Source organism: Scleropages formosus, chromosome 3, assembly GCF_900964775.1.
Source record: "Scleropages formosus chromosome 3, fSclFor1.1, whole genome shotgun sequence".
Classification (NCBI taxonomy): domain Eukaryota; kingdom Metazoa; phylum Chordata; class Actinopteri; order Osteoglossiformes; family Osteoglossidae; genus Scleropages; species Scleropages formosus.
Genome location: NC_041808.1, coordinates 8,655,747 through 8,667,855, shown reverse-complemented (window position 1 = coordinate 8,667,855; position 12,109 = coordinate 8,655,747). Strand labels below are relative to the sequence as shown.

The 12,109-nt window shown below is 45.2% G+C and overlaps 1 protein-coding gene across 1 annotated transcript; it reads left to right on the top strand.

Annotated features, from left to right (window-relative positions):
• The first annotated feature begins 1,860 nt into the window (after nt 1-1,860).
• On the top strand, nt 1,861-9,110 carry LOC108923768 (organic solute transporter subunit alpha-like). The gene is made up of 8 exons (XM_018734721.2): nt 1,861-2,351; nt 3,596-3,747; nt 3,976-4,049; nt 5,865-6,023; nt 6,634-6,745; nt 7,392-7,538; nt 7,685-7,790; nt 7,977-9,110. Exons 1-8 carry the CDS (start codon nt 2,273-2,275, stop codon nt 8,135-8,137), a joined length of 990 nt encoding a protein of 329 aa, XP_018590237.1. The 5' UTR covers nt 1,861-2,272; the 3' UTR covers nt 8,138-9,110.
• The last annotated feature ends 2,999 nt before the right edge of the window (nt 9,111-12,109 follow it).

Below are 12,109 nucleotides of genomic sequence, written 5' to 3'. Positions count from 1 at the left end.
CAGGATTTTTCAGGTGCTACTTCTTAAGAGTCTTATTACTAATTATTAAGCGCAGGTGTTAAAAGCACTGTGAAGTTCTGCTTTACATTTACTTATTCAGCAGACACGTTTCTCCAAAGCAACTTTCAATGAACTCTGTGTAGTGTTATCAGCCCACACACCTTATTCACCATGGTGACTTACACTGCTAGATACACTACTTACACTGGGTCACTCATCCATACAGCAGTGGATCACATTCTTTCTGTCACTCACACACTATGGGTGAACCTGAAAAGCATGTCTTTGGACTGTGGGAGGCAACCAGAGCACCTGGAGGAAACCCTTGCAGACACAGGGAAAACATACAAACTCCACACAAACTAAGCAGGGATTGAACCCATGTCCTCTCACACCACCCAGGCACCGTGAGACAGCAGCACTGCTTGCTGTGCCACCCATTCTAGGTTAAGCTCTCTCAGATTGCAAATATTGTGCACTTTAGGGCATTCGTCATATTTGGTATTGTGAGATTTTGATTTCTACACGTGGTATGATTAAACGAAAAGAGAAAATTAATAAACAAGTCCTTTTTGTGTGTGTGTGTGCTCAGAAACAACCAAGAGCCGATTTTCTAATGTTTCTGCTTTCTATATTAAATGAAAAAACTAATAAAGGCATCGTAATTCATGTTTTTTTTCCAATTTCAAATCAGAAAAGGAATGAATGCAACCCCCCCCCCCAAGACTGTCCAGAGCCTGGGGTTGGGGCAGCTGACACTGTAATGGTTAGAGCTGCTGCCTCTGGGTTCAAAGGTTGCAGCTTCAGCTCTCACCTACTGCTGTAGTACCTTTGAGAAAAGTATGCATCCAAAGTTACTACAGTAAAAACTACCCAGCTGTACAAATGGGTAACAACTGTTTGTAACATCTGTACATAAAACAAACATGTTCTACTCTACCATCCAGACACAAGGTGCAATGACCCCAATCATGCAAATACAAGTGCACAGGGATAACCAGGAATTAAAGTGCATAGGTGGTACGATGGACACACAACAAAGACACACAGGGTCGCGTCCTTTAGAAGTGAAGAAGTGTTGGGTGAACAGAGCTAATACAAAGACTTGTGGTGAAGACAGGGTGGTACATATGACCTGGAAAGGGTCACAATGGACTGGCAGAGACAGGACAGGAGCTCAGGACTGGAACAGAAATGCACTAGAACAGTAATATGTAGACATCGATCAGTGAACAAGTACTGATCAAGAATCCACAAACCAGCAATGCGACTTCAACCTCTGTACAGGGCTGGGACTTGATCAGGTTCATTGAAAACTGTTGTGTTGGCTTAATTGCATGGATCTCAGGGCTTTCAACTGCTGGAATTGTGGCAGCGATACTTTCGGCCACTTGGTAGCATAGGGGTTAGCACTGCTGGCTTTGAACCTGAAGGGGGGCAGGTTCAATACCTGCTGTGGTGTAGTTGAGCAAGGTGCTTATCCTAAATTGCTCCAGTAAAATTCCCCAGCATGTAAAAAGGTAAATAATCCTAAATTGCTTTATAGAGAAGTGTCAGCAAAACTAACAGTTGTAAATAGTCCCACTACATCTCTGGTTTTCTTGTCGTGGACTCTGTGCGTGTGTGGATGAGGGTTATCGCCACGTCCCTTTTCACTTTCGGGTGAATCTCCGTTTTGTCTTTCCGACACCTCGGCTTCACTGTAGTTTTTACTTTAATTTAACTTCGGTTCTCAAGGAAACTTCTGAGCCGCGTGACTCCCCGAGGTCGCCTGTAACCATGGCAACCGGAGCTGGAGCGGGTCCAAGTTTTCTCGCGCTCGAGCCCCCCCGGCAAGCTGCGGGGTTTGAGATCCGTCTTTGTTCGCGCACAGACAGAGCTTTATATTAATTTCTCCACATGCAACTGTAACCTCGGAGAATCATCCATGACATCCTCACTCAGCGAGTGTGTGCAAGAAGTAAAGCGCGACCTTCCTCCTCCTGCCAAAGTGAGGACCACTGCCTTCAGCGAGCTGGGCTGCACCTGAGGACCACTGCAGCAGTGCAGGGCATCTCACATCTGCCCCGGAACCGAGCGTAGGTGGAGCCTCCGCGTTACTCATCAACCCATCGGCTCCGCTTAGTTTCGCCGCAGCGATGGGACCGCGCGCGACCTCAACATCTGCACCCGCTTAGCCGGTGTCTCGCGCCTCCGTCCTTCTTCCTTCCTGTTCTTCCACCTTCCACCGGACCGAGCTCCCGGAATCCAGCAGCGGCCAAACTGATCAGTGATGGAGCACAACAACAACGAGAGCATCGATCCCAGGTGCCTGCTCCAGCAGCCGCCCCTGGCCGCAGACATCCTGAAAGGTGAGCGTGACACTGCCCGCGCCCACTGCACGTACCGTTACTGTACGTACTTAGCATTCGAGTTACGAGAATTCGACTTCGCGAAGAGTTTTTTTTAATACCCCCTACTTCGCGCAACGAAGCGTTTCTTCGCATTTACGAGGACCGAACTTCGCGCGCCTCCGGGCAGCTGAGCCGCGCGACGTATTTGAGTTTGTTAATTCATCACTCTGTTCTCCAAAGACTTGCCGTGATTTCGTAACCAGCCTGTTCCTGACTGCGATCAGCTCCCTACAGTCATGCACACCATATGTAGGGCAGAGCCATGTAACACAAAAACACACGGATAAATTATTTATTTATCACAGGCTTTTCTCCACATGAACTCTGTGTAGTGTTACCAGCCCACACACCTTATTCACCGTGGTGACTTACACTACTAGATACACTACTTACAATGGGCCACTCATCCATACATCAGTGGAACACACTCTCTCTGTAATTCAGACACTATGGGGGAACCTGAACAGCATGTCTTTAGACTGTGGGAGGAAACCAGAGCACCCAGGTGAAACCCACACAGACACAGGGAAAACATGCAGACTCCACACAGACTGAGTGGGGGATTAAACCCACATCCTCTCACACCACCCAGGCGCTGTAAGACAGCAGCGCTACTAGCTGTACCACCATGCTGTTTGATACAGTGTTATATATATATATATATATATATACATACACATATATAAATAATTAATAATAATTTCAATTTCCTTATTATATATATATACACACAAACACACAGCGATGGATACACCTATATATACACACACACACACATACCAGTCCACCATGTCAACTTGTTCAGTGTGTAAACTACTTTGCGTTGTTTTCAGTGATTTCTTTTGTCATTTTGGTTCAGATTTTTTCCCTCATTACATGTTGAATACACAATATGTACAAAATTTTAACATTAATACTAATGATAATGATGTCTTCAAGTTGTGACAACTCAGCTTACTAAGGGTTTTTGAGGAGCGCGTCACCTTTGTAGGGCGGGGGCCAACTACGTACAATCACTGTACACTGATTACATTCAGCAACAGTTGAGCTGTTAGTGAACCAATGTGAGTTCTGTTTTGTGTTTGTAACCACACAGAGGAGTGGAAGTCACACACACTCACTTCCCTGGTACAGATGGATGGATGGACGGACAGATGGATGGGTGGATGGATGTCTAAATTATTTAAATTCCCTCTTGCCAGAACTTGATGCCTACGGTGTGGCACTTTACGCCATTCTGACCATCATGGCATCTCTTTCCATGCTGGTCTTCATCGATGGAGCAATCTACGTCTACAGGAAGGTCGAGTATCCCAAAAAGACTGCCATTATATGGATCAACGGAGCAGCACCGGTACGAGGACATAATACAATATTAATTATATAGTATAAATTATACAGCATGCACTACACACTCTGTACCCATTGTGTACCAACTCTGTACCCACTATCTACCCCTTGTATACCCACATGCCAATGCCAATTGTGTACCCACTCTATGTCCACTGTGTAGCAACTCTGTACCTATTCGGAACCCTTTGTGAACATACTTTGTTCGTACTCTTCACACACTCTCTGCCAGGTCATTGCCACCATGTGCTGTCTGGGAATGTGGATTCCAAGAGCCACCATGTTTGCAGATATGACATCGGGCTCGTAAGTCCACCTAGATATTCTTACTTAGTCACACACGCTTATACACGCAGTGACACACTCATATGCACACTGACATGTGGTTATGCACACTCCTCCAGTCTTGTCTGCTGGTAGTGTAGTGGTTAGACCTCCTGGGTTTAGACCCTGAGGTCACAGGTTTGATCCCCACCTCTGGCTGCAAAACCCTTAAGCAAACTACTTACCTTTAGTTGCTCCTATAAAGTTATCCAGCTGTATAAATGAGTAAATAATTGTAACTTTAACATTGTAAGTTGCTTTGGAGCAAGAAAAGTGTCAGCTAAATGAGTAAATGTAATGGTTCACACGCTCGTACAGGCAGTCCCCGGGTTACGAATGTCGGGCCCATAGTTACGAACCACCCCCTTACTGACCGGAAGTTAATTTTTTTTGTCACCCTTAAGTAACAATGAAATAAAAACTTCATAATCAAGCCTATTATATTCAAAATTTGAGTTACATACAACGGTTTTAAATAATAAATGGGCGAGCCCGAGGTAGGATAGACGTCCTTCTTTTCCCGTTAACAGTGTCTCGTGTGTTACTGTATTTGGGTTTAACTTTTTTTGAATTTGCCCTCCATGGCACCAAAGTGTAAATGCGATGCAAGTGATGGTGATGCATCAAAGAAAAGGAAAACGATTGCGATTGAAACTAAAGTGGAAGTAATGAAGCGATTGGAAAAAAGTGAAACACCAACGAACATTGGAAAAGTGAACATTAAAGTTTATTTAATGTTTTGCACGCACACACACACACACACACACACACACACACGCACACACGCCCTGCACCTCAACCAGCAGCTTCAGTCAGAGCACTTGCTGATAAAAGACGCTTCTTCCCACTTGCGGAATCTCACCCGAGACAACCGTCCCCTCTGCGTTTTCAAACCTACCTCGCTCTGCTCTTCCAAGTCCTGTCCATCATCGTTCCCCAGTCCCATTCCACGTCTCGTTGATAACGACCGCCCACCTTGTCCCTCGACCACGATTTCAGATACTCGCCTCTGTTCAGTTCGTCGATCCCCGGCCACGAGAATACGTCTAGTCCTTTTATTCTGAATAAGCGATTCTGCACATACGTCCAGCCTCCTCCGTGTCCTCTGTTCATCATGACAGTAGTAACATTTATTATTTCTTTCTATTTGTCTCTATTATAAATACTGTAGTTACATTTATTATTATTATTATTATTATTATTATTATTATTATAACAAACTAGGTTTATTTAAGAGTCACATGTCTCTTTCTCCTAATGCACAAATTGTATTTTTGCTGAGATGTACGTCGCTTTGGGCAAAAGCATCTGCTAAATGAATAAATGTAAATGTATTATTATTATTATTGTTGTTCTTATCATTACATCATTACATTTTATAATTATTATTTTCATTATTATTACTGTATTGCTGTATCAAAGATGTTTTAGTGTATCCGGAAGTGTTTCTTTAATTTTTTTTTATGCATAGAAAGGTACACGATATACTGTATACTCAGACAAACAGTTGACTACCTGACTTTAGATTCCCACCATGCCTAACTGTCCTGACTTACGTCAACATCCGATTTAAAGACAGACTGAGGACACGGAACTCGTTCGTAATCCGGGGACTGCTTGCGCGCACAATCGTACACACGCTGCCGTTGCTCGTCCTTCTTCTGCTGCCACGTTTTCACGTTGTAGGCATGTTGATCCTTTGACCTCCGTGTTGATGCCATGTTGTGTGGAGCTCAGTGTTCCGTTTTGACCAAATAGCACAACTCCATCTGTGCGCGTGTGTGTCTACCCCACTAGGTACTTCTCCATCGTGGTGTATCAGTTCCTGCTGCTGCTGATAGCCGAGTGTGGCGGGGATGAGGGCTTCCTGCGACGCTTCAGGAACACCCGTCTGAAGATCAGCACAGGACCCTGCTGCTGCTGCTGCCCCTGCCTGCCCACAGCGCCCATCACGTGGTGCGTGCAGCTTGAGCTCAGGCACATGCCCCATACCGTCCTCCATCCGTAAACAGGACACTAGATGTGCTAATTGTCCCAGATCGCTGACTCTCCAATTCTCTTCATCCTTGACTGAACTGGGCAACTCCACTTACGTGAGGACCCGTCTCCTCTTGACTTCTCCTTAACTCCGTTTTCATGGGGAATCTGCCTGTCTCTTCTGCTCCTCTGACTCTGCACTGTGGATGATTATTTATAAAAGTCTCAGGCTGATCTGATGCTCTAGGTGAATACAGTGCATTCATGGACATTTTTGAAAATGTCAAATTAAATCTGAATCAGAATAATATGTAGTAATCTAGGTCTGGATTAAATTTTGGGATACCTGGTGTTAGGGAGGTATGGTGGCGCAGTGGGTTTGGCCGGTGCCTGCTGTGTGGCGGGTTCGAGTCCTGCTTCGGGTGCCTTGGGATGGACTGGCATCCCGTCCAGGGTGTCACCCTTCAGCCTTGCGCCCTGTGTTTTTGGGGATAGGCTCCTTCCTGCCGCAACCCCACTCGGGATAAGCGGTTGCTGATGTTGGTTGGATACCTGGTGTTTCTTGACCCCACCCTTGTGCACGGCGTAGGCGGACACTGTTCCTGTTGAAGTTGACATCCTTCCAGTTTGCGCTGATGAAACCCGTCTTAACCATAATATCCATTGTGCTGTGGACCAACGGAAACTTTGACCCATCGGATGTAAGTGATCTTCTGCACTTTGCTGTATGTCGGAGTTCGCATAGGAGCAGAACACAGGTTCATCAAGTCACACACACAACTGGGAGCAGAAGTCTGTTCATAGCTCATTTTTGTTTGTAACTCATTTTGTTTGTAGTGTCACTTTTGCTACTAATTCACAATAAAAGATTAATACAGATGTTTCTCAATTAATGTGCAGGTTAGGTTCTGAAAAAAAAAGAAGTACAGCTATAAAAAATAAAACACACTTTATAATACTTTTAAATATTTCTTTACTTTGACCTACATCAAAAATAAAAACTAAATTAAGATCGCTGAAATTAAGAAAGCATTAACTCCACAAATTTCTATTAAATACCAATTGCTGACCATTTCATTCCATAAATATGTGCATTGTTCTTCATCTTGTTACTGATCACCAACTCAACACCAGACGCAAGCTGTAAACACTGTGGAAACGACTTGAATTAATGTGGTGCCACGCTCCTGTTCTGACTGAGAGCTCTTAATTGCCTTCTGTCGAGTTGGAGAGCGAACACAGGTCACGTTAAAACTTCCAGAGAGAAATTTTAGGAAATAGAAAGGTGACGAAAATGAAATCGCATAAATGGGAAAATTTTGATTGCTTCCGTGTCTCTGTGTTTAGTACGGGATCACAGGAGCTGTGGTGTGGATCGGCCCCCTTCTGGGGGTTCTCACCATCCTTGCTCTCTGGCCAGGAGTCATGACGTTCATGCACCTGTATAAAACTCTCAGCAGCCAGAACATCATCCCAAAGTATGCCATGTACCAGGTAAGGCAGCAGCATCTCAGGCTCCACACACACACACACACTCAGGTCAGCATGGTTTGTGTCAGAGGCTCTTGGCTTCCATGCCAGTACCACTCTTTTCCCAGTCTGTTGAATGACCTGTGTCACAAACCTTTTTCCTTCCTCAGTTGGTGCTCATATTCAGTCAGCTGCAAACGGTCATCATCAATGTCCTAGCCCTGAATGGCGTCATTGGCTGCTCCCCACCACACTCCCCTCAGGCCCGCGGGTTCTGTGAGTGTTCACACACACCCCTCTAAGGTCCAGCTGTATGTTAAACCTGTGTGTTTCACTGATGTTCAGCTGCTCCATATTTATTCTTGGGTGTAGAAGGTTGTACTTCTGGACCTCCCGTACTCAGTCGGCTCTTTATCTCCCGGCTCCGGTGACGTTGAACCCCTGTGTCTTTCCGCTCTACAGTGATGTGTCAGCAACTCCTCATCCTTGAAATGTTCATCATCACCATGGTGACCCGAGGCTTGTATAGGCACACTTACAAGCCTCTGCTGCCTGAAGATGAATATGACAGCGACAACGTGAACACCAAGCTCAATGTACACTCTGAACATGGAGAAGCTTAGCGGTGTGTATATGTGCGCATATGTGCGCGTGTGCGTCTGCGTGTGTGTGCATTCAAATGAACGTATAGCAGTTTTTCAGCTGAAAGATATACGCTCAGCCCTCATGTAACGGGGTCCAGTACAATGAAAAACACTCCAATGATTTATGAAAATATATTTCCTTTTTTTCATACAATATTCTTATGATTCAGTACAATACAGTGCATTTTTCTATGTTATTTATTCATTTTGCTTCCACAACTGGTGTGTAAAGAGTTAATACAAGAATGGCAGTGGCCTTTACTATGTGCTATTTCAGCCAGCAGCAGTTTTTTAAAAGAAACCCTTTAGGCCCAATGCGGTGCACTCGCTGTGCTGATTTTAGTCTGTCTACAAGCTGGTATAAGGACAGCAGTTTAAAAATCGGTAAAACATTAACTGCAATCTTTATAAAACGGTGAAAGACTTCATTTCAGTGCCGTCTCCTCATGAGCGTGTTTGCAGTACTGTTCTTTAGTTCACGAACGCCACACTCACTTCAGGTGGCTGCTACAACAGTGCCCCTCAAATGCAAAAACTCAAAAAGGGAGTGTTTTAAAATGAGATAAACCACAAGATGTGGAGTACTAGGGTAAAACTTTCTTCATGCAGTAAGATATACAGTAAATCGGAGTAAAAGATAATGAAGAGGCTTCTTCATCAGGGCTTTCTTCTCTTCGTAGTTCAGCGTTACCTCCGGCGAGGGGGAAAATAGTTTTTCTAAATATCGTTCAAACCATGTCTAAAATATCAAAGAAACTAAACAAGTGGTAATTCATAATGAATGAATTAATGAAAATTCAATATTAAAAGTAAAGCTAGACGTAATTTCTGTACGCACACGCTGTCTGAAACTGCTGGTCCCGACAAACCGGGACCTAACCCAGCAAACACAGGGCGCAAGGCTGGAGGGAGAGGGGACACACCCAGGACGGGACGCCAGTCCATCACAAGGCACCCCAAGCGGGACTCGAACCCCAGACCCGCCAGAGAGCAGGACCTGGCCAAACCCGCTGCACCATCGCACCCCCTTAATTTTTGTCATAGAAAAATATTAAAAAATATATGTTATGACTGCCGTGTATAAAAATACCTTTACGTTTGTGTTTTGATTAATTGTAGGTAATTGATTTTCATCCCGGAAGCAATTATTTTTTTATTCTATCAGAACTCGTGGTAATTTGTTCCCCTCGCAAGGGGAATTCTCCTAACAGAGTGAATTCACAGAAAAATGAACCCTGTTATTTGAGGAATGGTTTTTTTTTTTTAAGTTTTCATATCATTAGCATGTTTTGAAGCCTGATCTGTCTGTACTGTTATGATGGTTTGAGAGCCAGTCAGTGAGCTTTAACGTTTGGGGAAGTGGAATAAAGGTGGAAAGTGAACGAGAGTAAAGAGTGCTTTATGTGTATGGCCGCATTGCCGCATCCGCCACTCCCTGCAGCTACACCGTGACCCCTTGAAGAGTGCACCGCACACATGTTACAGCATCTCCTCTCTATGTGTGTGAAGGATGACTGTTCTGAGGAGATAAGGGTCTCACATGGCAGGGCCTCATCCAACTTTGGATTGATACTAAACCATCCAACTGAGCTAAGTGTGCAGTGATTGGATGTATGTGGCTGTGGGAAGCAGGTTTATTACAGAGGAATGGCTGCATTTCCTGCAGATAATGATCTTGCAAGGAGGCCGTGTACCCATGGGGCACTCCCACTTGGCATGAGGTGGATATTCCTGAGAAGATGAAAGGTCAGCACAACATTCTTGGCAAGAAGAATAAGGTGTGCAAGACGTGCCATCTGTATTATCCCATAAAAAGACAGTTCATTGTATCCCTTGAAAACCGGAAGGCTTTGACGGGAAATGTGACCTTCATTCTCCAGAGGTCCCCTTCGGATTACTGACTTGCGGGCTGGAGGTGAGAAAGCGGGCTGTCATTTGGACTGGAGTGGTGTTTTTCACCATAAAACAGAGACACCTAACAATTACCAGCAGTCACAGTCACTTAAAAAACACATGAGAAGGCATGGAAGCAAAATGATGTTTAAAAAGTTGGTTTCGTGGTGGTCGCAGTGCCCAGACAGTGGTCTGGAATACCCCAAGTGTAGAGAAGCAAGTGATCTGCCTATAAAATAATATAATACATAATTTAATATGGTAAAACATATATAATAGATATATGATTGTAATGTAATACTTTAATTGAGAAGCAAGGCCTGAAAGAAAATGATCCGGTTGAACCAAGATTAAGAAATTCCAGATCTGGGGGAAGAAACTAAAAGGAAAAGGTCCATTTTAACATTTAACATCTAAAGTCTCACGTTCACCAGGAGCTTTGTGAATTGTATCCATTACAAAAAACTTCTCGAACCTTTGGCTTCCTTGACTTTCTGTCAAGAGAAGCATCAACAGGAAGTGTGACGCGCGAAGGCCAAATCCAGGCTTCTGCAAGCACTCAAAGATCACATGTGGTTCTTATTTCTGTACCATTGAGCAGAATTACTCTGTGCGGTAAAGAACTGGACAGATTCGGTTTCAACCGATGGGGGTAGAGCTATGGGCGGGGATGAGCTAGACGGAGAGCTGCCCCCGCCCACTACTCACCCCCCATTGCCCCTTGCCCATGTGCCTGTTTTGTTCTTTCAAAAAGTCTCTTTCTGTCTGGGAAAACCTTCTGTCCCTCTTCTCTGTTCCCACAACTGGCCACTTTCTGGCGGAGAATGTGCATAATTAGCGCCTCCTAGTGGACACCAGTGACACTATCTCCTGTTTGTGGATTCAGTTTTAGGGGCTGGGAAAGTTTGCATTTTGGTGTTTTTCTTCTTCTCCTGGAGAAATAAAAATAAAATACTACTACACACGCACAACAGTATGTCTGGATGGCGTTTGAGAAGGCCTAGTGTCCATCTGGACAGGATGTGTGGCAGCCAGATGAAGGATACTCGACCAGACGGGGCTGTTGAGCAACGAGCTGATGGCTGACTGGTGGAAAAGGAAATGCTTGAGTAGATGGGGGAGTCTGGAACACCTTAAAGTGGCCACATGTGGTGGACAACGGAAAGCCCTCTGATGGACCTTCATAACAGAAGGAGCTCAGTATGGTCTGCATGTGGGGGACAACAGTGGTATGGGCTCCGTCCATCTCGAATTTGAGTGTTAGGGTGGGTGGGTGTTGGGTACCCTGACCTCACCAACTCAACCCCATCATGCCCTAATAGACTGAATAGTTGCTGGAGGGAGCCTTCCAGCCCAACCTTGAGACCAGCAGATGCTATTCTCTGATGGGGGTGACTAAAGAAACCCCCAGCTCATGCTTTCCGAGATGCTAGAGAAACAATCTTGAGATTGAGAACCTGACCAAGTAACAGTTGCAACCTGATTCAGTTCTAAACCACATTGAAGTGGGTCCAGTGGGAGCTGCTGTACGTATGGGACTCAGACTCATCTCTAATCAGCTTTCAACAATGTGGAGTCAGGGCCATCTGAATTGTGGTCCACCAGCCCACGGATAAGGACTTGAGGGCCCGGAAGGACCCAGACAAAACAAACGGTGGAGCTGATGGTGACAGCCAGCAGCCAGAGAGTAAGGAGGATCCTGGGAAGGCATTTGAACTAAAGGTTCTGCACAATCTGGAGACTTGGTTTGCCTAGAATTCGGATGTTGAATTGGACCCCACAATAAGACCTGCTCCTGAATAGCAGGTGACTGGCAAAACACTGACCACAGCATTGCAGGAGCTTGAGGCTAGGGCACTACAAGTGGACACAGGAGAGTCTGGGGATGATGGACATCTCTGCAGGCGAAGACCACTCAGTACGAGGGGTTAGGTGACCAGACCTTGCTGGAGGAGCCTGACTCAGAGGCCAAGGACCCACACTTACTGACCCCAAGTCCACCTGCTCTGGATTTCAGGGAAGACAACTAGCCAGTGACACCACTGCAGCTGCCTGATT

Coding starts and splice junctions, on each gene's coding strand:
- LOC108923768 (XM_018734721.2), top strand. CDS start 2,273: ATGGAGCACAACAACAACGAGAGCATCGATCCCAGGTGCCTGCTCCAG. Junction 6,746..7,391: donor GAAACTTTGACCCATCGGAT/GTAAGTGATCTT, acceptor CTCTGTGTTTAG/TACGGGATCACAGGAGCTGT. Junction 7,539..7,684: donor CAAAGTATGCCATGTACCAG/GTAAGGCAGCAG, acceptor TTCCTTCCTCAG/TTGGTGCTCATATTCAGTCA.